At 46.6% G+C, this 26,226-nt stretch overlaps 2 protein-coding genes across 2 annotated transcripts in view; one reads left to right on the top strand and one right to left on the bottom strand.

Annotated features, from left to right (window-relative positions):
- LOC117725241 (putative mediator of RNA polymerase II transcription subunit 26) overlaps positions 1–1,763 on the bottom strand; it is a 6,440-nt gene extending 4,677 nt beyond the window's left edge. The window contains 4 exon segments of the mRNA XM_034525285.1: positions 312–372; positions 374–560; positions 563–659; positions 1,737–1,763. Coding sequence (XP_034381176.1) covers positions 312–372; positions 374–560; positions 563–659; positions 1,737–1,763 — 372 coding nt within the window.
- Positions 1,764–23,360: 21,597 nt separating this feature from the next.
- On the top strand, positions 23,361–25,235 carry lingo1b (leucine rich repeat and Ig domain containing 1b). Its single transcript, XM_034528259.1, has one exon. The coding sequence runs from the start codon at positions 23,361–23,363 to the stop codon at positions 25,233–25,235; it is 1,875 nt and encodes a 624-aa protein (XP_034384150.1).
- Positions 25,236–26,226: the final 991 nt, after the last annotated feature.

Below are 26,226 nucleotides of genomic sequence, written 5' to 3'. Positions count from 1 at the left end.
TTCTGTTGCTGCTGCTTCTGCTGCTGCTGTTGCTTCTGCTGCTGCTGCTGTTGCTGTTGCTGCTTCTGCTGCTGCTGTTGCTGCTGCTTCTGCTGCTTCTGCTGCTTCTGCTGCTGCTGCTTCTGCTGCTGCTGTTGCTTCTGCTGCTGCTGCTGTTGCTGCTTCTGCTGCTGCTGTTGCTTCTGCTGCTGCTGTTGCTGTTGCTGCTTCTGCTGCTGCTGTTGCTGCTGCTTCTGCTGCTGCTGTTGCTTCTGCTGCTGCTGTTGCTTTTGCTTCTGCTGCTGCTGTTGCTGCTGTTTCTGCTGCTGCTGCTGCTTCTGCTGCTGTTGCTGCTGCTGCTGTTGCTGCTGCTGCTGCTGTTGCTGCTGCTGCTGCTGCTGCTTCTGCTGCTGCTGTTGCTTTTGCTTCTGCTGCTGCTGTTGCTGCTGCTGCTGCTGCTGTTGCTGCTGCTTCTGCTGCTGCTGTTGCTTCTGCTGCTGCTGTTGCTTTTGCTTCTGCTGCTGCTGTTGCTTCTGCTGCTGCTGTTGCTGTTGCTGCTTCTGCTGCTGTTGCTGCTGCTGCTGTTGCTGCTGCTGCTGCTGTTGCTGCTGCTGCTGCTGCTGCTTCTGTTGCTGTTGTTGCTGCTGCTGCTGTTGCTGCTACTGCTGCTGTTGCTGCTGCTGCTGTTTAATTCAGTTCATTTTTTTATAGCCCAAAATCACAAATTAGCCTCAGAGGGCTTTACAACCTGTACACATACGACATCCCTGACCTTTGACCTCACATCGGATCAGGAAAAAACCCTTTCAAAAGGGAAGAAAAGGGAAGAACCCTTCAGGAGAGCAACAGAGGAGGATTCAATGAATATGACAGAAATGTATGAATAATTACTCGGAGGCATGGACCACGATCCAGACCTCCGCAATCCATGAAACAGAAGGAGGTCAAAAGTCAAATTAACGCGTGGCATAATTACGAGCGTGTGGTTAGGAGTTGGTTTCACGGCGAGCAGCTGCAGATACATGGAATCATTCATAAAAAAAAACCACTAAAATGCTGGAGGAATTATGCCCCCACCCTCCCTCAAAAGAGTATACACGTACAAAATGAATATATTGCATTCGACGGAGTGTCATGACGGCTCTGCTCCACACGGTGGAGCTCTTTTCAAGGTTTTGGGCAAAACAAAAAGAGCCGTTCATAAACGTGCCCTCCAGAAGCACCAAAGATTATCTGGGTTTAATAAGACCCGGTAAGTGATTGTTGGACCAATTAAATTACAGCTCCGCTCACATTAATATTTGTGCTGGTGTGAGCAGCAACACATATTACAGCATCGAACAGATATATTACAAGAAAACCAACGGTGTCTGGACGTGGATTTTATTGTGGCGCTCTGTCAAAAGAAGATTTACTGCACTGTACATGTCATTTTGACACATTAATATGTGTCTCTTCTAAAATACACTACGCGTGAGTCATAGCTTTAACAGATATGACTCAGTGAGTGATGGGAAACTATGTCAAATGTGTATTTGGATGCTGAAGACGAGAGTCTAGTCATGATTCTCAACCTTTTATGGCACTTTTATTTCTAAATAATTTGGGCTGGGGTGCAGGGGGGCAAGGGGGGGGGGGTGTTGTTCTGTGTACAGATCATGATTGAACCTTAATCTGTGCCACGCACTGTACATAAGATGTGGACGCTGTCATCGTGACGTCACCCATCGGTTTGTGGATCGCCGTTATGAAGATACAAGTTTGGCCATTTTAGCCGTCGCCATCTTGGATTACGACCGTCGATGTTGGTTTTGCCGATGAACGAAAGTGACCGTATTTGGAATGTGGAGGAGTGACGTAGAGACGGCATATACGCCTCTGGTAGCGGCAGCGACCTGCCAATCACAGTAAACCCCGCCCTAAAGCATACCCTGCTTTATGGTCGGTTTGACTATATGGACCAACATTTACTAAATGAACATCATGCTGTGTTGAAGAAGACTTGAAACTAGAGATTGAGACCAAAAACTCATGTTTACAATGTTTACTGAGGGAATAAATCAAGAGAAGTAGAGTCATTTATATAGACTTCTATACAACCAGAGGAATCGCCCCCTGGTGGTCAGGAGAGAGAATGCAGCTTTAACACATGAAGCATAGACTTCTATGCAACCAGAGTAGTCGCCCCCTGGTGGTCAGGAGAGAGAATGCAGCTTTAACACATGAAGCATAGACTTCTATACAACCAGAGGAGTCGCCCCCTGGTGGTCAGGAGAGAATGCAGCTTCAACACATGAAGCATAGACTTCTATACAACCAGAGGAGTCGTCCCCTGGTGGTCAGGAGAGAGAATGCAGCTTCAACACATGAAGCATAGACTTCTATACAATCAGACTTCTCAATCCGACCACCTGTCACTACCTCAACCGCCCACCGGGGCGGCGCTCTGACAGCCTGACCTCGACACTCCACAGCGGAACTATTCGGCGACCTCGTTCCAACCCCCGCGTTGCTTTTTACAAAAGACGAGCGGAATGTTTAATCGAAAACACGAATACAATTTGAATCCTCGACGCTTCAGCGATGCACTCCGATGATCGACGCCTTTTTTGCGATGGTCTTGAGACGCGGCTAATTAAAAGGCCGACGCTCAGATTAGTCAGAGCACTACATGCATATCCGGCTGCCAATCATCCATCAGCTTTTTTTCAATTCCCGCCGCATTCTTTCACACATTCTCAGTCACCATCTGTCCAGAGCTAAATAATTGAGCATTATCCACCGCTGTTAACCGTTTGCTGGACCACAATACAGACAAAGTCCTGTCGTTGTGCGTCTGTGTGTGTGTGTGTGTGTTTGTGTCTCTCTCATTAGACGGCGCGCTCGAAAACGTGACTTTGTGAATCAGGTCAATGACGTGTTCGACGCAATCAGCCGTTGAGATTTCACCTGGGACCGTCGAGTGCGCGGCGGCGACGACGACAACGACGCACTCTCGCCGCCGACGCTTGAAACTAGCGATTGAGACCCTTGAACTCGTGTTTAATGAGGTAATAAATCAAGTTTGAAGCATCGAGTCATTTTTCTCGTAGGACTTTTACACGATCGCATTTCCTTTTTTTTTTTTTTGACACTTAGAAAGCTTCCAAGGAAAAAAACACCCAAGAGGCCCAAAAAGACCAAACTTGAGGCTTCAGGAACTGTCATCCACAAACCGATGGGTGACGTCCCCGTGTCTTTGTTCTATGGTTCGTAGCCAATGAAAAGGGAGGGATGAGAAGTAACGACCGAGTTTGTTTGCTCATCAATAGCTAGGACGGAGTCAAAGTTTAACTTGACATTTATGATTTTTAACGATCGGGATAATGAAGTCTGAGAGGCCGAATATGACTAAAACTCAGACTTACTCTCATTAAGCTGGAGCAAAAAGTGTTTGATGATTCAGTTCCTTCAGTCAATATTCGAGGTAAATAAACCTGGCTCAACGCCCCCCAAGGGGTGTTTTTGTTTATTAAAGATGTGACTTGCGTATTAATTCATATTTAATTGCTCCGCATTCACACAAACGAAACAACGAAAACCAACATGTAAATAAGGCCTTCTATACTAACTACGTTTAGCTAGTCGCCTCCTCTTCCTCCTCCTCATCACCGGGATTCAAAGCGACAACATAAACTCCTTAAATGCTCCAGGACTTCCACTTGTCGGCCGGCTCACAGCTGACCACTCAACCCCCCCCCTAATAGACAGACTCATGGGGTGGTGGAGCTGTGTGTATTCTGGGTAAGCGACACCACATGTTAGCCGCCGCCGCCAGAGAGGAAAATCATACCAGCCGGAGCAGGTGTGGGAAACACATACACACCAGTTTTGGTGTGAAATCCTCACTCATCAGGCTTAATGGAGAGAATTCCACCCTAGAAAAACACCAACTCAGCAGCCAGTTGCCGTGTCTCTTGACGTCTCACCTCCGAATAAATTAACAGCCTCAGCAGTTAATGTCAGTAATACCAACAGCGGGCGACGGGGCGAGACCCTATAACACTTCTACTGCAGGTGGAAATGTGTTGAAGGTGTTTCTAGCCACTGAGAAGTGACATCAGCGTTGAACCGGGAGGAACAAATAAAAATAAATAAATCGGGGAGCCACAGATAGATGAATTTGTAATGCAAAGTAGTGGCAAAGTGTGCGCATGTGAAGCCGGAGCGCCGCGTTATTACCAAATTAAAAGCACCGTTATTAATATTGCGTGAGTGATCAAATTATTTCATTTGGAGAACGCGTTGCAAACATTGTATTAAACGATTGGAGGGAGCAGCATCTTTAGTCAGAGCTGATTTTGCAAATAAATATATATATATATATATATATGTGTGTGTGTATGTATGTATATATATATATATATATACACACACACAGTGTATATATATAGTCTTATATACATATATATGTATATTCATGAATATATAAGACTATATATATATTCATATATACAGTATATATATTCATGAATATATATTCATATATATATATATATTCATGAATATATTCATAAATATATATATTAATGAATATATTAATATATATTCATGAATATATATATTAATATATTCATGAATATATTAATATATGTATATATTCGTATATATTCCATCCATTATCACCCGCTTATCCGGGGTCGGGTCGCGGTGGCAGCAGGTTCAGCAGGCCGACCCAGGCTTCCCTCTCACCCGCAGCACTTTCCAGCTCATTCTGGGGGATCCCGAGGCGTTCCAAGGCCAGCCGGGAGATATAATCCCTCCAGCGTGTCCTCGGTCTTCCCCGGGGCCTCCTACCAGTTGGACGTGCCCGGAAAACCTCTAATGGGAGGCGTCCAGGAGGCATCCTAACTAGATGCCCGAACCACCTCAGCTGACTCCTTTCGACACGAAGGAGCAGCGACTCGACTCCAAGCTCCCCCCTGATGTCCGAGCTCCTTACCCTATCTCTAAGGCTGAGCCCGGCCACCCTACGGAGGAAGCTCATTTCGGCCGCTTGTATCCGAGATCTCGTTCTTTCGGTCACGACCCAGAGTTCGTGACCATAGGTGAGGGTTGGAACGTAGACCGACCAGTAAATGGAGAGCTTTGCCTTCCGGCTCAGCTCCCTCTTCACTAAGACGGACCGGTACAGCGCCTGTTTTACTGCTGCAGCCACACCGATCCGCCTATCGATCTCCCGCTCCACCTTACCCTCACTCGTGAACAAGACCCCGAGATACTTGAACTCCTTCGCTTGGGGTAGGCAGTTTGCCCCCACCTGGAGGGAGCAATCCGCCGGTTTCCGGCAGAGCACCATGGCCTCAGATTTGGAGGTGCTAACTCTCATCCCTGCCGCTTCGCACTCGGCTGCAAAACGCCCCAGTGAATGCTGGAGGTCACGGTCCGAGGAGGCAAACAGGACCACATCATCCGCAAACAGCAGAGAGGCGATCCCGAGACTCCCGAACCGGATCCTCTCCGCCCCCTGGCTGCGCCTAGATATCCTGTCCATGAAGGTCACGAACAGGACCGGTGATAAAGGGCAGCCCTGGCGGAGGCCAACACCCACCGGGAACGTGTCTGACTTACTACCGAGGAGACGAACACAGCTCCTACTGCAGGCATACAGAGACCGGATGGCCCGTGCCAACGGGTCCGGCACCCCATACTCCCGCAGCACCCCCCACAAAAACCCCAGAGGGACCCGGTCGAAAGCCTTCTCCAGGTCTACAAAGCACATGTAAACTGGTTGGGCAAACTCCCAGGACCCCTCCAGTAATCTTGCGAGGGTAAAGAGCTGGTCCACTGTTCCACGACCGGGACGGAATCCGCACTGTTCGTCCTGAATCTGAGGTTCGACAAGCGGTCGGAGCCTCCTCTCCAGCACCCTGGCATAAGCTTTTCCCGGGAGGCTGAGCAGTGTGATACCACGATAGTTCGAGCACACTCTCCGGTCCCCCTTCTTGAAGATGGGAACCACCACCCCGGTCTGCCAGTCCATGGGCACTGTTCCCGACCCCCATGCGACACTGAAAAGGCGTGTCAACCAAGACAGCCCAACAATGTCCAGCGCTTTCAGCATCTCAGGGCGGATCTCATCCACCCCTGGCGCCTTGCCACCAAGGAGCTTTTTGACTACCTTAGCGACCTCTGCCAGGGATATGGGTGAATCCACCCCAAAGTCTTCCGGCGCTGCCCCCTCTCCGGGGGACATGTTGGCCGGGTTTAGGAGTTTAATATCGTATATATTATACATATGTATTCCTAAATCCAATCCTACACCGTAGACACAGCTACGCGGAGTAATTCAGGGTTAAGTGTCTTGCTGTAAGGAGTGTCTTTCAATCTCAGGCGGGGATCGAACCGCCGACCCTCTGATTGACAGAAGGACTTGCTGCACTGACCCACAGTCGCTGTAGTGTATATATATATACATATACGTACGTATACAGACACTCTATATGCTGAAGGGAACTCGTATGAAAAGCGTGACTTTTGTTCAGTGAATCTATTATTTGCTTTCTTGGAGCAACAATCTAAAAGGTGTTGTGCAACCCGTTGAGAGTTTAACTATTAGGATCACCTGAGACCCTGGAGTGAAAAAATAAAAAGTGAAGCCGTAAAGTGAGGAAAAAATCCATATCGTCCAATCATAGCTCAGCAGGCCTACGGTTGCTAAGTGGTTGCTTTGGATTCCTCCCCACGTTTGTGTGGATTCGCAACACTCCGTATATATATATATATATATATATATATATATATATATATATATATATATATATATATAAAAAGTTCTGAGTCTTTTCTTTCAGCCTTTTCAAAACTAAAAGCTTGAGTCTTCATCCCAAAAAGCCCTTTTTCTCTGGTCCATGCAGGATTATTATATTATTATTATTATTCAAAAACGTAGAAGCTGTGTTCTTGAATTGTGAAATCTAGTTTATTAACGTCTCTTCTATTCATGTCCAACGAGGTCCAGTTAGAGATGTAGTCAAATAAATGAGTTCAACTGAACAATATCTCAACAATATTTATCGCCAGTTTTCAAATTTAAGTTGAATATAAATTATAAATACTCTGATAATAAATAAATAAATCCTCTCATTTCTTTTTAAAATAAGTGCTGGATTCTTAAAAAAAAAAAAAAAAAAAAAAAATCACAAAGATTACCACAAAAGCTTTTGAAAAATGTATTTCATTAAAGCGATGTCATAATATTATATTCTAAAAGACGACGCTTTCCTTTTTGCAAACCCTCTCGAGCCCTTTGACATGAAACGGCGTGTTCATATTGTCCTCTCTTCTTATTAATAAGACCTTCTTTCTTTTTTAGAAACTTGAAAAGACGATACGCTGAAAGTGATATTTGTTTTGCCCGGTGTGGCCGAAAAGAAACTCTCTTTAAGGCTTTAAAGTGCACATTCAAGACCCTTTGTACACGATTGTTGTAACAAATCTGCCATTCAGTCATTCTGAACAACTAAATTGACGATTGCCAGAAAGAAAAAAGAATAAATACTCTCGCTTTACACCCCATTTGAGTTTTAACTGGAAACGAAAAAGGTTCGGCAGCAGCAGTGACCGAGGTGGGCGGGGCTTAGCCAAAGGTCAGTCCCCAAGACCATCAGGAGAAATACATATTTCACAGTCACACAGAAAGCACATGAAAGTTAATCAGAAGCTCGAGAAGCTTTGAAAAGAAGGAATGGCCGCCGTTCTCCAATCTGCATCTCAGTAGAAAGTTATTGCTCATGTGTGGATATCAATTATGGGAACAGAGTGCTGGCATTTTAATAAAGACAGCCCTCCCTCCCCCTCTAATCAAACTTCTACCCAGTTGGGGTATTGAGTTATGTCTCGTCGCAACGTGAAACTCGTGCGTCCTTCCTGCCATCCGCCGGGGTCACATGGTTTCTCAATGGGAACAAATATGTATCAATAAATTCATCGCGCCATTGAATGTAAATGAAAAGGTCGTGAATCAGCCGTCCAATCTTTTTTGTGGCGTAAAAAAAAAAAAAACAACCCAGGAAAAAGAAGGTGAATCCATCCCGGAACTCGTCATCCATTTAAATGTCATCATCTGGTTTCATATCATAACTCCTCTCTTTTCAAGATTAGCTTCTAGTTGGGGCGGAATGAGCCATAAATATGTTTTATGTGGTATGAGGAGTGTGTTCTCCAACAGCTTGAATAAGTCGGCGTGTTTTATCGTACACAGCAGAGACGTCTTCAGCTCGCACCGCCGTTTGTCCCACCAGATTTAGTACGACGACGACGACGACGACAACGACGACAACAACAACAACAACAATCACTTGTAGAAGGGTGCGCGTCGGATGAGATTCAATTTAAAAAAGGAAATCTAAATAAATCTCTTTGGTGGAGAGAGAAAGAGAGAGAGAAATAGAAATGGGGAATCAAACGTAGACATTTGTCATTCTGTGGCCCTTCATGTCCACCACCACGCCACTAAATCCTCAAGCCCCCCCCCCCCCCTAATCTCCCATAAACACTCCCCGGCTGTGGAGCTTCCTTGGCATCGCCAGTATGTGTGAGCCCCACATCCCCATTAGCACCGTTAAGCCTCTGCCCCCCCCCCCCCCCCCCCCACGGTAAAGGTGAGTTTCTGGGCTGGGGCGTTAATCCTTAAACCTCCCAAACAGAACCCCACTTATCCTCGTCCACCTCCACCGTCCTAAATGGCTCGTCATCACCAGCACAGTGTTCATGCTGAAGATATTTCATTTTGTATCATTTTCATTCCCCCCCCCCCCATCTCCCCCTCCTTTCATAACCTCACTTTTTTGTTTTGGCTCATCTTCATTCACCTGCTTTATGTGAACGTCCCCCCCCCCCCCCCATCTCTCTCTCTCTCTAACCTCCTTTTCATCCGTCACCACACACACAGCCTGCATCCCAGTGCCTCCATAAATAGAATAAAACAACAACAACAACAAACAGTAAACACAAATCAGAGGAGGATGCTGCTGACGCGATCAGATAACATTTATACCCCCCCCCCCCATCCCATCCCATCCTCCCAGTCCACTGCAGCTCCTCCTCCCACCTCCCTCACAGCCCCTCCCCTCCCCTCCCTCAGCCTCCCAGTCTCCGCGAGGTGCAGCATGTACGTGAGCGCGTGTGCGCCAGCAGAGCCGCCCGTGTGTGTGTGTGTGCGTGTGTTTACATGTCAGCGCTGCGGGATCTAGAGCATCAGGAGGGGACGGAGGCATCTCTCAAATGCCCCCGCGGACCAGGGGATTCTCGCCGCTCGCGCACGTCCCCCCACCCCCCCCCCTCCTCCCCCCACCACCACCTCCCCCCAAATCTCTCCCGTTTTGAGTCCAGCCAGCGTTTGAGTCCCGCATCCCGGTCCTCCATGCTTTCGGAGGCATTTTTTGATTCCCTTGGCAACATGGAGTTAGCGTTCTCTGCATGGCAGTCCTGGTGAGTAGCGCTCGGCTGGGTGGAGGAGGAGGAGGATGGATGGATGGTGGCGCAGTGGGGGCGCCGGGGGATCCGCCAGGGAGCGCGTTAATGTCGGGGAGGGGAAATGTGTGTCGTCGGCAACTGGAAGGGACGGGAAGTGTGTGTGACTGTGTGTGACTGTGTGTGTGTGTGTGTGTTATCCACTGAGGAGGGCTCCAGATCTTATTTGTGCTTTGTCATCCAGATGGCTTTCATTTCGGTGTGTGCTGTGCAATCCGGGGTTCGATGGAGTGTGTGTGTGTGTGTGTGTGTGTGTGTGTGTGTGTGTCACACAACGTCTGAATGTGCAGTCTGGAGCTTATCGGTGTTTACTCATGGTGTGTATGAATATTACATTGGATGCATGCCTTTTTTCCCCCCTTCTTCTTCTTTCTATACCACAGCTGAAAGGTGTGAGGCTGAGCAGGAGTGTGTGTGTGTGTGTGTGTGTGTGTGCGTGTGTGTGTGTTTCTCCCCTCGGTGCCAGGGTGGTTGTCGTTGCTTCCCTAATCTACCCTCATTAACATTCATCTTCCTTCAAAAGGCCAGTAAACTCATCTCGACTCTCCACTTATGTATTTCTTCAGCAGGCTTCTATTTTTTTTTTTTAATGTTTTTTTTATTTTTTATTTACTTATTTATTTCCCCCTGTTGGCACATTTCTTTCCCCGGTACCACAGGTTTGACAGACGGGTGTTTTCGTGGCATTGATGGAGAGGAGGAGGAGGAGGGGGGGGGGGGGGGGGGGGGGGGGGGGGGGGGGGGGGGGGGGGGGGGGGGGGGGGGGGGGGGGGGGGGGGGGGGGGGGTGATGCTCGGTGATGCTGAATAAACAAATCCCTCACAGTTTCCTCTCTGATGCTCGAGTCTTCGTACTTGCAGCCGGTGAGTGGACTCGTTCCTCTTTCCGGCTCCACCGGATCACCAACAGACCCCCCCCCCCCCCCCCCCCCCCCCCCTCCATGCCGATCTCCAAGTGAAGGGTCTTCTCTCCACATCGGAGCTTCATGAGCTCCACAAACATCTTAATTGGGGCCCTGACATTCGGTTATGGCGGCTGATTTGGAATCTCTCTTCTTCTTCTTTCTTATATAGATATTAATGCATGTCACCGTGTGAGCACGTGACCATCTGGTGAACAAACACGGGACCAAAGCTAACCGGTTGTCACCGGGGGAGGGGGATGGGGGGGGGGGTAGACTGTTGGTCAACCATCTACGTTGTTGCGCAACATTTATTACCTCTGTGTAACAAGACTGGACAATGTACGATATTTATTTTTGTGCGAGTTTTCTACGAGCTAATGAGGATCTAAATGAAGAAACAATCACAACATTATCCAAATGCCCTCGATGACTATAAACCCACTATTTATACATGTGTTACTAATGTATATATATATACATACATATATATATATACACACACATACTTATATCTGCTAAATGCTGGACACGAAACAGTTCCTTCCATTCATTTGGACTGAACACTGCTGCGTGTTGACTTTGGTTGAGTCCATTATATTTAAATTACACAACAAGCTGACGCTACATGACAGATGGAGTCGCCTAATGGGTGCAATGCAAACATGCTTTTTCATACGCTTATTGTTTAATTACCTGTATGAAGGCACATAAACCCCTCCCCCCCCCCAACAGTGTGAGGCTGCTCGGGGGCTCACAGAATATATAATATGAGGTTGTGTGTGTGTGTGTGTGTGTGCTAGTCCATGCAGATCTATTTAAATAGTCTGCCGACGTTGAGGCAAAGTGAGTGTGTGGCATATATAGGATCCAGAGAGGCTATATGCTCCTCTTAGAGAGGGTGTACTTGAAAATAATAAGCACACCGGAGTATGAACTCATGTCATCTCAGGGTGGAAAAGCTCAAAGCGTTCTGTTAGTGATTATATATATATATATATATATATATATATATATATATATATATATATATATATATATATATATATATATATATAAAATACAGTATATCGGACACATGCAATACTGTGGAGCCGACACTCGGGTCATTAACAACTAAACAAAAGCGACTCAAGGCAGCGCTGCTGTTCTTCTTTCTCCTCCCGCGCTGTCGTGTGCTTCATGTTCGGTGACATGGCGCTCTACATAACACCGAACAATGTTCTCACAGGAGGATCAAATGGGGATAACCTTAACGCGCCGGTAAACACACCAGAAGAAGCGGAGGTAAGCAAACCATCAAAAAAAAAGGGAAGTCGGCTTGGCCGTGTGACTCAGACGATAGAAAAATGAGTTCCAACAGGAATCGTTTTTTTGGATTTGGCCACGTTTGACTTGTTCCTTCACGCCGGCTACTGTTGGCCACGTTTTGGTGCCGTTTTTAAAAAATGGGAATAGCTGGGCATCAGTCACGTGACGTTAATGTTCGCTATAATCAATTTAGAAGGCAAACAACAATTCATTGTCGTCAATCAGGAGGTTTTTATCCAATTTTTTTGCCATTTTCCTTTGTGCATTTCTAATGCGATACTCCAAAATTACATATGCAGAATATGCGAACGGGAAAGAAAATGTGGGCTCTTAACAACCTCCTGTTATTTACAGGCTACAAATCGGGGCACTTCCTGCACTCAACGGCTCATTTGCGCTGACCCAGAAAGGAGCGATGTTTTTAAAAAAAGAAGAAAAAAAAAAATATATATATATATATATAAAGTGTCCAGATGCGGCCACGTGACGGGTAACCATGACAGCGACGGTCGCCGGACAGCGACAGACGGGAGGACTCACATCTTGCGTTCTGCAAATGTACTCGGGAAGGTTTGCGGCGGCCCTGTTGCTCGGCAGAAGGCGGCCTCGCTCATTTAAATGTAATAACAGCTTTATGCATATGAGGCAGTACTCACGGGGGGGGGGGGGGTATGATACAAAAGTAATCACAGAGGGTATCTTTCGGTGGTCTGGTTGCTTTCACTCCAAAGAAGAAGAAGAAGAAGAAAAAAAAGGGCGTGAAGGTCCTTTGCTCCGTCTTTTCTCAACCCTCAAGAAAGGTGTGGAGGCACTCGGGAAACTTCACGCCCCGATTTTTGTGTTTCTTTATCAACGCCGGGTTCCGATGCATCGTTCCTCAAACCCCGAGGCAAACGAGTGGAGGAAAGCAATTTGAGCGCGCCGCAAATGAAATGGTTTCGCTTCCTCGTGTCGTGCGAGGGAATCTCCGAGGCGCCGCAACTTCCATATATTTGTAGTGTAGCCGGTGATTATTGGCTGAGCGAAGAACCCTCTCAAAAATCTCCTATTGGGCTTTCTGTGGAGAGGCTGTAAGAAGCGTGTCCGTCGTAAAAAATTGCCTTTTAGCACACCATTTAGCTCTTTTCTTCCTCCATTCCAGTCCAAAACATTTCCTAATCCCTGATGGCGAGCGGGGAATAAAGGTTTGTATAAATTTCCAGCTGATCCTACTTAACTTTCAAGAGGAATTGGGTGTTAATGAAGACAGGAGGCTCTTTTGTAGCATCACCGTGAAGGCTTTTGTCAATGAACCAGGAACCAGATCCGCACGGTGAGGCCGTATAACAGGTTAATACACTGCCGGGGGGTCCATTCCAGGCCACTAATTTAATGAGGATCATTTAGCCGTTTGAACATCCCCGTCATGGATCCCATGACTTCGGCATCTTTAATTAGATCTCGATACATTAATATATAATGTCAGGCAATGTGACGTCAAATTAAAACGCCATTGAGTAATGTTTTCTGTATCCGCGCTGAATCAAATGAAGTGTAGTAGATACTGCTGAATGAAGCCAGCGTTCACAGCCTCTTCCAGTTTATTGTTTTGGTTTACCAAAACCCCCGACTGGTTGGGTTCCTCTGGCTCCCACTGACCCCCCAATGTGAAGCCGTGGGCAGCTGCTTCCAGCTCAAAAGCTTCTAGGCTCAAAAGCTCCCACACGCTGACTGTGTGCTACCAGCTCAGTGTGAAATAGTAGAAGTCTTTTAGAGAGTCGAGTGCTCTGGGCAATGACCGTCCAACATCGAGCAACCCCAAAAGAGACCCAACGACCAGCCCTGAAGTGCAACGTTAGTCGTTTTTTTAAAGTAGATTTTCTCCGGATCCCCATTTTAAGATTACGACGTACAGCTTTCATTTTAAAACAACACAACTATCAAATCTGCCAAACAGTTTCAAGGACTCTCGGAAAAAAAATATACAATGCTCCTGGAGAATTTGCTATTTTTGTTGTTGTTGTTGTTACAAGTGGGATCAGGATGGGTTTCATGATCCCACTTGAGTGGGTCGGAACATTAAAAAAAGGCTAATTCTCAATGAGCATTGTATTTTTGAGAAGCAGTTTATTCACCAAATCCAAACAAAGCTATCTAGATAGTATGATAGGATACGATATGATAGGATATGATATAATATGATACGTCATGCTAAACCTACATTTCATATATATTCTGATCCAAAATGTAATTCCTGGTGACACCTTATAACACCTTTATAACCAAACATCTATGAACCCAGTTGGAGCTTTCAGATGAAGCTCCATTGACATTATTCTCTTTGCCTACATTAGGAGGATGGAGCGTTGCGTCATTCTGTGTTCATACTATCATTTCAGCTCTCTGTGCACACCTTTTTATACCGTTTATTAATAAAAACACTGTTGACGTGCGCTTTTGCATGCGGAGTCCGACGGATGCGGTTCTGTAAAGTCCTGCGATCGATGGAGCTCCTGAACGTTCCCAAATATCGTGAATTTCTTAAAAGGCAAAACGATTGCTTTCATAGTAAAAAAAAAAAGGTTTCTCCACGGCCAATCAGGATGAGCCTGTTCCCCGTCCAAAGTTCGCTTACAGTTCAGCATATCGTGATTGTTATTTTTTTGTACGCAGCAACAAGCCACCAAAAACTTGAATTTCAAAAGTAAAAGAATAAAAACAACAATGTTTTGCGTCAAATGCAATCAAGAACAAACGCGTATCGCTGCATTGACGTGCACTCCACATGCAATAAAGACTGAAACCTCTCGTAGTAGAAGCCTCTTCATCCCGCCGCGGCTGACGCCCACGTGCTTCGGCGGGAGTCTTCTCCGGGACGCGGTACGGAGGCGTCGACTCAGAACTCCTTTTGAGTGCTTTTGGATTTCCCCTTTTTGTTTTTTTTCTACGCGCCTCGAGCCATCGACTACAAAATGCAACTTTTGTTTGCCGAGCGAGATGCTTCATAATGAATTTGTTTTCTCCAAAATGTTTTTTTTCGACGGCGCTCCAGCGGTTCATTTCTTTTGAGACGCTAACACACTTTATTGATTTGTTCTAAAAACTGCAAAAAAGACCGTAGGTTTTTATTTTTTTTAAAATCCATGGATTAAGAGTCTTTAACTGCACGCCCGGAGGGTTCAGGCGCCTGCGCTCCGGTTCAAATCCACCGGAATTAAAAAAACACCGCTGTGAAGGCAAGCGATCCGAAAACATGACGGGATGTTAATGAGAGGAATTGACGTTTGTTCTGGCCTATAGAACCAAAAGTCGCCTCTCAAGAGTCTGTTGATTCACGTCAGTTCTTTTATCTCGAGTTGTAGTTCCAGGGAATCGTAAACGAGCCTCTTTCTGATTCGTCGCAGCAGGGAAGGACGGATGCACAATACCAAGACCCTGAAAACTGGAGCAGCTAAATGGAATTCAGCCATCATTATCATTGTCGACATGTCTGAATGGAAAAAAATACCCTTCTTTTATTTATTGAAAGGCCTAGAGGCAGCTGAGCCTTCTGTAAGAAATGGGTGTGGCCTCCAATGATGAACTACCTGCTTATCAGGTCACGACAAGGTGAGTCTTTTCTTTTAGGTGGACTACAAACCGACCATTGGTCTCGTCCGCCGGTCACACATGAGAGAGGAGGGGGGGCCTCCTGATCTCGATGCTGCTTATTTCCACATCAGTAGTGTGGAGGATGAACGTGTGAGGGGGATGCAGCAATCATTCTTACCCGACTTCTTTGCTATTGGCCGGCAGCTCCCTCGGGATGCCTTTGAACACGCCGGTCGTTGCGGAAGCACCCGTTCCACAGTCTGCAATCTGAACGTGAGGGAAGGAGTGCGCACGTAGGCGAAGGGGCCTTAAAAGCGCACGTTGATTATTGCTCGTTTGTTGTCGTTTTCATTAGATATTACATTACGTGCTTCATGCAGTGGAGATGCTTAGAGACAGACAAGAGTCAAGTGGACAGACTTGATAGAGAGGATCCTATTCAGTTTCCGTTACCACGGTGATAGTTCAGGTAGAGAACTGGGCTCCTGTGATCAGCTGCTCCGTGTCCTCGGGCATCTCGGGGAACATTCATCTTCGGTGTCACCTGTCAAACAGAAAACTACCTGGAGAGAACGCCAAAGCTCCAATGCGTTGGGATAATAGGATTAGTGTAGTCTTTACAGTTTATTTTTTTTTTCCCCACTCTCACGGACCTCTGCTCCATATTACCTTAAAAGGGACACTTCACCCCCCGAGAAAATAAATATATATATATATATATAGATATGTATCCATAGTGCAATTATCAGTTTTGATTGGTTTGAGTTGGCTCCTTTTGGAGATATTGTGGATTATCTGTAGTAAATGTGTCATGATTTCTGGAAAAGAGACATTGCTGTTGAGTTTTTCTAAATGTATTTTTTTACCCATCAAGCCGATATATAGCAGATTTCTCTCTGGCAGATATCTCCCGACACTCGGCTGCACACAACAAAACAATCTCGACTGATAAATAGCACGACGGGTAGGCGTACAAAATATATATATATATATTTGATATAAAGGTTCCTTTAAAAGGTTCATTCTTGTGCTCTTTTGATTTGTGCAGCTGGTTTCCAGTTGAATTCGTCTCCTTGACTCTTTTGCTCTCGCCTGTTGTTCTCATACAATTCTATGGACACTTTTATGATTATTTCATCATAATTGTCAACAAAGTGGCATAGATCTTTACAGGTGCACTCCGGGATACTTTTCAAAACAGAAAAGATAGATAATGTGTTGTGCACAGAGGATGAACACACACACAGAGGTGAACACACACACACACAGAGGTGAACACACACACAGAGGTGAACACACACACACACAGAGGTGAACACACACACACACAGAGGTGAACACACACACAGAGGTGAACACACACACACACAGAGGTGAACACACACAGAGAGGTGAACACACACAGAGAGGTGAACACTCACACACAGAGGTGAACACACACAGAGGTGAACACTCACACACACACAGAGGTGAACACACACAGAGGTGAACACACACACAGAGGTGAACACACACAGAGGTGAACACACACACACACACAGAGGTGAACACACACAGAGGTGAACACACACACAGAGGTGAACACACACAGAGAGGTGAACACACACACACACAGAGGTGAACACACACACACACAGAGGTGAACACACACAGAGAGGTGAACACACACACACACAGAGGTGAACACACACAGAGGTGAACACACACACAGAGGTGAACACACACAGAGAGGTGAACACATACACACACAGAGGTGAACACACACACACACAGAGGTGAACACACACAGAGAGGTGAACACACACACACACAGAGGTGAACACACACACACAGAGGTGAACACTCACAGAGAGGTGAACACATACACACACAGAGGTGAACACACACACACACAGAGGTGAACACACACACACACAGAGGTGAACACACACAGAGAGGTGAACACACACACACACAGAGGTGAACACACACAGAGGTGAACACACACACACACAGAGGTGAACACACACAGAGGTGAACACACACACAGAGGTGAACACACACAGAGGTGAACACACACACACACACAGAGGTGAACACACACAGAGGTGAACACACACACAGAGGTGAACACACACAGAGAGGTGAACACACACACACACAGAGGTGAACACACACACACACACAGAGGTGAACACACACAGAGAGGTGAACGCACACACACACAGAGGTGAACACACACACAGAGGTGAACACACACACACACAGAGGTGAACGCACACACACACAGAGGTGAACACACACACAGAGGTGAACACACACACACAGAGGTGAACACACACACAGAGGTGAACACACACACACACAGAGGTGAACACACACAGAGAGGTGAACGCACACACACACAGAGGTGAACACACACACACACACACACACACACAGAGGTAAACACACACACACACAGAGGTGAACACATACACACACAGAGGTGAACACACACACACACAGAGGTGAACACACACAGAGGTGAACACACACACACAGAGGTGAACACACACACACAGAGGTGAACACACACACACACAGAGGTGAACACACACAGAGAGGTGAACACACACACACACAGAGGTGAACACACACACACACAGAGGTGAACACACACACACAGAGGTGAACACACACACACAGAGGTGAACACACACAGAGGTGAACACACACACAGAGGTGAACACACACACACAGAGGTGAACACACACACACACAGAGGTGAACACACACACACACAGAGGTGAACACACACAGAGAGGTGAACACACACACACACAGAGGTGAACACACACACACACAGAGGTGAACGCACACACACACAGAGGTGAACACACACACAGAGGTGAACACACACACACACAGAGGTGAACACACACAGAGAGGTGAACACACACACACAGAGGTGAACACACACACAGAGGTGAACACACACACACACACAGAGGTGAACACACACACACACACAGAGGTGAACACACACACACACAGAGGTGAACACACACACACACACAGAGGTGAACACACACACACACACATAGGTGAACACACACAGAGGTGAACACACACACACAGAGGTGAACACACACAGAGAGGTGAACACACACACACAGAGGTGAACACACACACACACAGAGGTGAACACACACAGAGAGGTGAACGCACACACACACAGAGGTGAACACACACACACACAGAGGTGAACACACACAGAGAGGTGAACGCACACACACACAGAGGTGAACACACACACACAGAGGTGAACACACACACAGAGGTGAACACACACACACACAGAGGTGAACACACACACAGAGGTGAACACACACACACACAGAGGTGAACACACACACAGTTTCTCAAATGACCTTTCCTAAAAGAAATGACATCAGTTACTTAATCAGATGTCAGTTGTTTCTTGAAGTCCTTTTATTCCTCGTGTGTAGAATATGAGCTGAGAATATACTCCGGATATCGTTGCAAATCTTTTTATCGAAAATTGTTCGGCAAACTTTTTCGACCAAAAAGAAGCTTCCGTGCAATCTGCAGAATTATCTGGAGTCCTATACATAAAAATAATCTCCCACTTGACGCCGTCTCCTAGTAACGTGAGTAAGTCCCAAAGGTGTCGTGTGCACGACCTTTCCGAGGTCGGAGCCCTGCTAGATACTGCTGTCATCTTAAAAGATGGGAGTCTGCTGACCCCCTGCAGGTGTGGTCCTGCATCCCACGCATGCCTTCTAGAACCATCTGATCCGGGCACGGCTGAAGAGAGAGGGGTGGGGGGGGGGGGGGGTTGTTAGCTTTATCTGACGCTTCCATGGAGGGATTTGTTTTTTTTTCCGTGGGATCCCTCATATCTCGCTGCTCTCGTTCCTCTGGAGGATGCAGATTAGCTGGCAGTGCGGTTTTTTTCGTGAAGAGTCTTTATTCCACCACGCAGGTGTTTGATCTTTATTTGCAGGCTGTGGTTATTTTTCTCCTATCCAGATGTGCACATGCCAGAGATCTGGCTCCCCCCCCCCCCCCCCCCCCCCCCCCCCCACCTTCGAACATATTCCCATGACAATCGTGATGCAATTGATAATTACAGTATGCACCAAAACGAAGAAGAAGAAAAAAAACCAAAAAGCGCAGCAAAACGTCTGCTGCTTAAGACATCAACACACGCTCCTAAAAGCGACTTGTCACATAAACACTGTCATTTTGACGCCGCCCCGAAAGGTTTTCCTGTTTGTTTGCTTCTGGCCTTTTTAATTTGTCAGTCGAACACAAACATGTGATTTGAGGCAATCTCCCGTATTTTTTTAATTCTTTTTTACTCGTTACTCGCTTCACTTCCCCTCCCCCCCCCCCCCCCCCCCCCCCCCCCCCCCCCCCCCCCCCCCCCCCCCCCCCCCCCCCCCCCCCCCCCCCCCCCCCCCCCCCCCCCCTCCCTTTTCATCCTTTATTCTCTGAACAATAATGAAAAGCTGTTTGGGAATCGTTTGCCTGGCGACGAGCCGCGTACGTGTGCACGAGAGTCGCTAACGAGCGCATTGTGTTTGGGAGAGAGACCGCGGCGGATAAGACGGAGCTCGGAGCGGAGAGCGCAGTCAATTCTGAACCACCGCAAATGAAATTAAAGATGAGATTCAATTTATTGATACGTAGCGGAGCGACGGACCCGAGTTGATCCGCGATTCAATTGAGTAAAAATGAGTATTGGGGAGGAGAAGGGGGTAGGGGGGTGGTGGGGGGGGGGGGGGGGGTTATAATGAGATCATAACGTGTTCAAATGTAATCTTGTAAAAAGGTGGTTTTTCGGCGAGAAGACTTTCAGCCGTTTACACAGCAATATAAAATAGATAACAGTAACACCGGCTCTAAGCAGACTATAATACATATGAATGTCAAGATGTGTTCCGTATTAAACACAATGGAACCGTGTTCACCAGCTCCTCAAACAAACCCAAAATACTATTTTCTCATTCAATTAAGAACGTTGGGAGCAAAATCGTGAGATTTCCAGAGAAATTTGACTCAATTTGTGTATTACGGCATTTGCGATGTGCGATTCCACTAAAACACACACAAAAAAAAAAAATCATCATCTTGAATCATCGCCCCCCCCCCCCCCGCCTTATGAAAAAAAGGACCTTTTTAACTTTGAATTCCACAAAAACCGGGTCATATTTTTTTGGAATGGCAGCAAGCGGCAAAACCAAAATAGAAAATCGACGATCAAATCATCCGCGGCTCAAACTGCATGAACATCAAGCGAAAACAAAATGTTTAATTATTCATTATATCAAGGGGAATACTCTCAGAACTCAAGCTGCATTGATGATTTAAGACAGCTGTCACAAGTTAGGTAGACAAATACAGTACAGCTTCCAGTTCCCTTTCCAAATATCCCGGCACAACCAGCGTAAACACAACCAAAAGGGCATATATATATATATATATATATATATATATATATATATATATTTATATACACGCCTCTCTCCGGTTTGCCCCCGAATCGAACCACAAGGCCACGAGAGAAGAGCTGAGGCTTTTGCTTCTGAGAGAAGGCTGAGACGGGGCAAGAGGTCCGCGGAGGAAACGCCAGCAGACACACTACACGCTAGATCTTTTTGTTTTTCATGAAAAGAAAGAAGAAGAAAAAAATACAGGTAAAAGGAAACACTGAAAATCCACAACGGCGATGCATCAAACAAACGCGGCTTGGCCGGAGCCCCGGAGCTCCCGACTACGACGCTCTGGTGTCAAGTTTCTTTCACGTGTGAATAAATCCGTGCGTTGCATGCATAGCGCAAGGAAATAGGAAAGAAAAAAACTTTTTAGTTGGGTGTTGCCTTCACTGACCCGCGTCTCGTGCACGTGGTTGACCGTGCGTCGTGTCAGACGGGCGCCGACCAAGCTGCGTTCAGGCGACGCGTTGGGAGTGAAAAAAAAAGGGGTCGAAATGCAAGATGGGAGACTAATGGCGAGCCGAGACATGCTTTTTGAGAGACGACGACGACAGGGTGAGAGGTCCGCGGAGACGAGAGTGGTATGGGAAAGGAAGAGGGGGGAGGGGGGGTGGGGGTGGGGGGGGGAGCGTCTCCACTCGTATGCCTCCACTGCACAAAACCATCACGAGAATAAATGGAAAGAATCGGGCCGTGGCGAGAAGATAGAATACGTGGAGCGGCGGATCAGGGGCTAAAATTGATTTTTTTTTTTTTTTTTTTTTGTTCTCCTTCAATTCAAAGACTTTAAATCCTAATTCAAACACATAAAAGACCGCAAAAAAATGTGTATTGAGGTGGTAATTGAGAGGTGATTTGCCAACTTTCATTTTTTTCCCCCCCCAGACTTTTCCAACTGGAGGTCAAAACAAAGTGGCGGCGATACAGCGAACAGATCTGAGCCTGCGAGGCCAGACCACTGATAGCACCCTCTGCCTTTTTGATACGCTCTGAATCATAAATCATGCACGCTCCTCCTGGAAAGGAAATCGCTGACCGCATTTTTGCTTTGGCTTGTTTTGCGATTGGCGAGGACACCGGTGAGCTTCGTCTTGATTCGTGTTAAACAGAAGCAGATATCAGCCGTCGGTATAATATTTGATTTCCTTAAAGGAGGTTTAGCATCCGTTCGCAGTGGCTCAATGAAATATATTTTCGCCATCCCATTGTTACACGTCCGCGTCGCCATCCGTCTGCAAATTCATGTAATTAGTGCGAGGCAGACTGGAGTGGGAGTTGGAGAAGGAGCTACCGATGGACACTTAAGCTTTCATTCTGACAGTCTGCTTTATTCTTCTTTTACGACGCCCTCCACACACACACACACACACCGGACTGCCACCCCCGCCCCCTGACACGTCTGACTTATGCAGCCAGCAGAAATGAACAGCTCTGAAAGGAAGTGAAAGTGGAAGCAGCAATTACCGTTTCCAGTGGAACGACTCGGACCACAATCCGGACTGCTCCAGTCCCGCGGTTTTAATTCACCGAGAGTGATGTTTAAATTGGTGTGTGTGCAATGAAAGCGGAAATCAATCAGAAGCTATCGAGCTTGATATTTTTATTAATTTTTTGAAAGCTGCAAAAGCGTGGGACAGCCAAAGAGGGTTTCTAAAAAAGCACTAATAATTTAAAACACTTTTTGTGGCGAGTGGGTTTACAGACGGAGTACGCGGCGGCGCCTAGTCAGCGCAAACGCCAGCGTGTGAAAGCACGATAAATATTCCGACGGAGGCCGAATCGTCCTCTCGTAATGGAATTAATTGTCCGTTTGAAAGGTAAAATACGTCATTCTTTACATCACACGTGTTATTGTTTGATGATGAGGGAATTTAATTATTTCCCCCTGTTGTAAAACGATACGCTACTCGTTCGTCACGTCGCACCCGACACTTTGCGTCAGTGTTTTTTTTAAATGCCAAATAGTCTGATTTCGCTCTCACAGCGTGTCCCCGCCCGATATAGCTTCGGCTGAAAGCCGCGTGATTGATGTGAGAAGCAGAGCTTGGAGGTTTTTTAGCAGGTTAAAGTTCCCCGGAGTCAAAAATCAAATAGGGCTTTAAAGCCCTCTGACAATTGCCCTCTCTCCATGAGTCACCGCTTTGGCAGCATCTCTGTTTTATGTCACAGCGAGGTCAGGCGCTCACCGGCGGTACGGCGTGTGTTAAAGTTTGCAAATATTCATTTAAAGTCATTTAAAGATATACCACGGCAATATGTTTTGGCTAATTAAAAAAAAAAAAATGTCCGTATGAGTGGAGACAATGTGTCACTGATATTGGCAGTAATTGTTTTCAGCGTGCTCAGGAGTCAGAAGCACGGCAGGGTGGTTATATTGTGTGACCAATTCCTGTCATTGATTGGCTGAGCTTTCATTACTTGTGAGGGAAATCTCCATAATTAAACATTATGCAAGGAAAGGCTGATTTTGTGCGATTTTCTAATCTTAGAAACTAATGACACAGACTACAAGCTCTCTATCTGTTAATAAGACGGGGAATTGTTCAACATTGTCATTGCCATTCGTGTACCGCCACTCTCTGCCAACTCACTCCTCTTTCCCCATGTCTCCACAGGTAAGCAGTAGGATGGTGTTGGGGGAGGCGGGGGGGCACAGCTACTTGGTGGCATGCTGGCAGCCCATCCTGATCCTGATGCTGGGCACCGTCCTGTCCGGATCCACCACCGGTTGCCCCTCGCGGTGCGACTGCAACGGTCAGGAGCGCTCGGTCGCGTGCCACCGACGGAGACTGGCGGCGCTCCCCGAGGGCATACCCACGGAAACGAAGATGCTGGACCTGAGCAAGAACCGCCTGAAGACTCTGGGGAACGAGGAGTTCATCGATTACCCTCAGCTGGAGGAGCTGCAGCTCAACGAGAACACCATTTCGTCCATCGAGCCCGGGGCTTTCGGCAACCTCATGAACCTTCGAACTCTAGGTTTGCGCAACAACCAGCTCAAGCTCATTCAGCTGGGGGTGTTCACAGGCCTGACCAACCTCACCCAGCTGGATATAAGCGAGAACAAAATTGTCATTCTGCTCGACTACATGTTCCAGGAGCTGTACAACCTGAGGGCGCTGGAGGTGGGCGACAACGACCTCGTATTCATCTCACCCCGATCATTTCACGGCCTCAGCAACCTTGAAAGCCTCAACATTGAGGGATGCAATCTGCCCTCGGTGCCCACGGATGCCCTCAGCCATCTGCATAACCTGCTGTCACTTCGATTGCGCTATCTCAACGTCACCGTCATGAGGGATTACTCCTTTAAGAGGCTGTACCGGCTCAGAGTGCTGGAGATTTCCCAAATGCCTGCGCTGGATACCATGACCGGAAAATGCTTGTTTGGGCTCAACCTCACATCGTTGTCCATCACAAACTGCAATCTTACTGCCATCCCCTACCAAGCCATCAGTCACCTGAGATATCTCCGCTTTCTGAATCTATCGTTCAATCCCATTCACACCGTGGAAGGGAACAAATTGTACAATCTACAGAAGCTCCAAGCTTTTCATTTGGCCGGTGGGAGGGTGGCTGACATTGAGCCCTACTCTTTCCGAGGACTGAACCACCTCCGTGTACTCAATGTATCCAGCAATAGCCTGAGCACCCTGGAGGAGTCTGTCTTCCACTCAGTGGGGAACCTGGAGACACTGGCGTTGTACGACAACCCGTTGGCCTGCGACTGTCGCTTGCTCTGGGTCTTCCGCCGGCGGTGGAGGCTCAACTTTAACAGACAGCAGCCCATGTGCGCTTCGCCCGAGGTTGTTCAAGGAAAAGAGTTCAAGGACTTCCCAGACATTCTCCCTTCCGACTATTTCATCTGCCAGAAATCAAAGATCATGGATTATAAGGTCAAAGAGAGCCATGTGGATGAAGGGACTACCGTTCATTTCACTTGCCAAGCTGAGGGTGATCCGATCCCTGTGATAATGTGGCTTTCCCCTAAGAAGGACTACATCACGACCAAAACCGCGGGGTCAAGACTTTCTGTGTCTAGCGAGGGCACATTGGAGGTCCGTTACGCCCAGATCCAAGACAACGGCACCTACTTGTGCATTGCAAGCAATGCAGCGGGCAACGACACCAAAGCTGCTCACCTTTTTGTGCATAGCTACTCCCCCAATTGGCCCCACCAGCCAAACAAGACATTTGCCTTCATCTCCAACCAGCCCAGCGACGAAGGTGCCAATGTGACCCGGGCCTCGGTTCCATTTCCATTCGACGTGAAGACCCTCATCATCGCAACCACCATGGGATTTATCTCTTTCCTCGGAGTCGTCCTCTTCTGTCTTGTAATATTGTTCCTCTGGAGTCGAGCGAAACACAACGTAAAGTCAAGTATAGAGGTTGAATATGTGCCGCCACGTAAAGAGGAGCCAGAGGAGGCCAGTCCAACTGAGGCACCCGTACAATTCAACATGAAAATCATGTGAGCTTCAAACGGAGGCCGTGAAACTTACAAACTGCGGTTGAGATGCACACTATCTTCGCTTCAAATATGTACTCCGTTCATGAGCGATAGAAATTGCACAGCAGCAAAACGCATCTTGACACTATACTCTTGACTTTCTTCTTCTTTTTTTTTACTTCAGGGACTGAAACTTTAAAAGCAAATGTTGAATTTAAAATATTCAAATTTCTGTAGATTTGTATTGGCAATACTCAAATCAGTGTGTTAACATGCACTCAAGCACCCAATTACTGTGTTTAACCACATTTAAGGTTTAAGTAAAGCACACGGATCACAGCTGATAGAATTATCAAAAATAAACATGATAGACGGGTTACTGTCTGGAAGGGCGTGGAGATTAGTCTGCAGGGACAATCTTTCTATTAGCTCAAGTTAAGAGAAATGTCTTGTTGTTGGGATCTTGACGCTGTCTTTTGCTTTAAACAAAGCACAATAACCCAGTTCTGTTGAAATGTCTTCATTTGTATATTGTCCCATCCAGTGATTGACGAGTATGACGTACATAGAAAAAAAGAGATAGAGAATATTGTCATATTTTAAGAAAATAAAAGATGTACTTTCAAGAAAGATGTCATATAATTACAAACATATATGTAAAATATTAAGAGAGGAAAATAACAGTATTATACGTCTTAAGAAAATATCTTAATATTTTGAGAAATTATGTATGTTTTAACATCTTTTTAATTTGCAATTCTCTGAAGTGTATTTTTATTTATTTTTTGTATTAAGGCCTTGATGTTTTACCCTGCACACTTTAAATGCTGCTGTCTCGAGGAAAACATTTCCAAGAAAATCAGCACAGTAGCCCGTATATCCATTACTTGTCATGGATATGCAATGTTGTCAACTGGGCTTCAATTTTCCTACATATCAGTTATACTAACTGGAGTATTTTTTTTAATCTGGGAACAGTCAAATTGGAAATCTGTGCATGTTAACACACTGAGTAA

This window comes from Cyclopterus lumpus, chromosome 3 (genome assembly GCF_009769545.1).
Source record: "Cyclopterus lumpus isolate fCycLum1 chromosome 3, fCycLum1.pri, whole genome shotgun sequence".
Taxonomy (NCBI): Eukaryota; Metazoa; Chordata; class Actinopteri; order Perciformes; family Cyclopteridae; genus Cyclopterus; species Cyclopterus lumpus.
Note: the sequence above shows the minus strand (reverse complement) of the source record. Positions and strands in the feature narration are given on the sequence as shown.

What these genes read in the sequence shown, in the direction of transcription:
- lingo1b (XM_034528259.1), top strand. Translation starts at nt 23,361, where the DNA reads ATGTCTCCACAGGTAAGCAGTAGGATGGTGTTGGGGGAGGCGGGGGGG.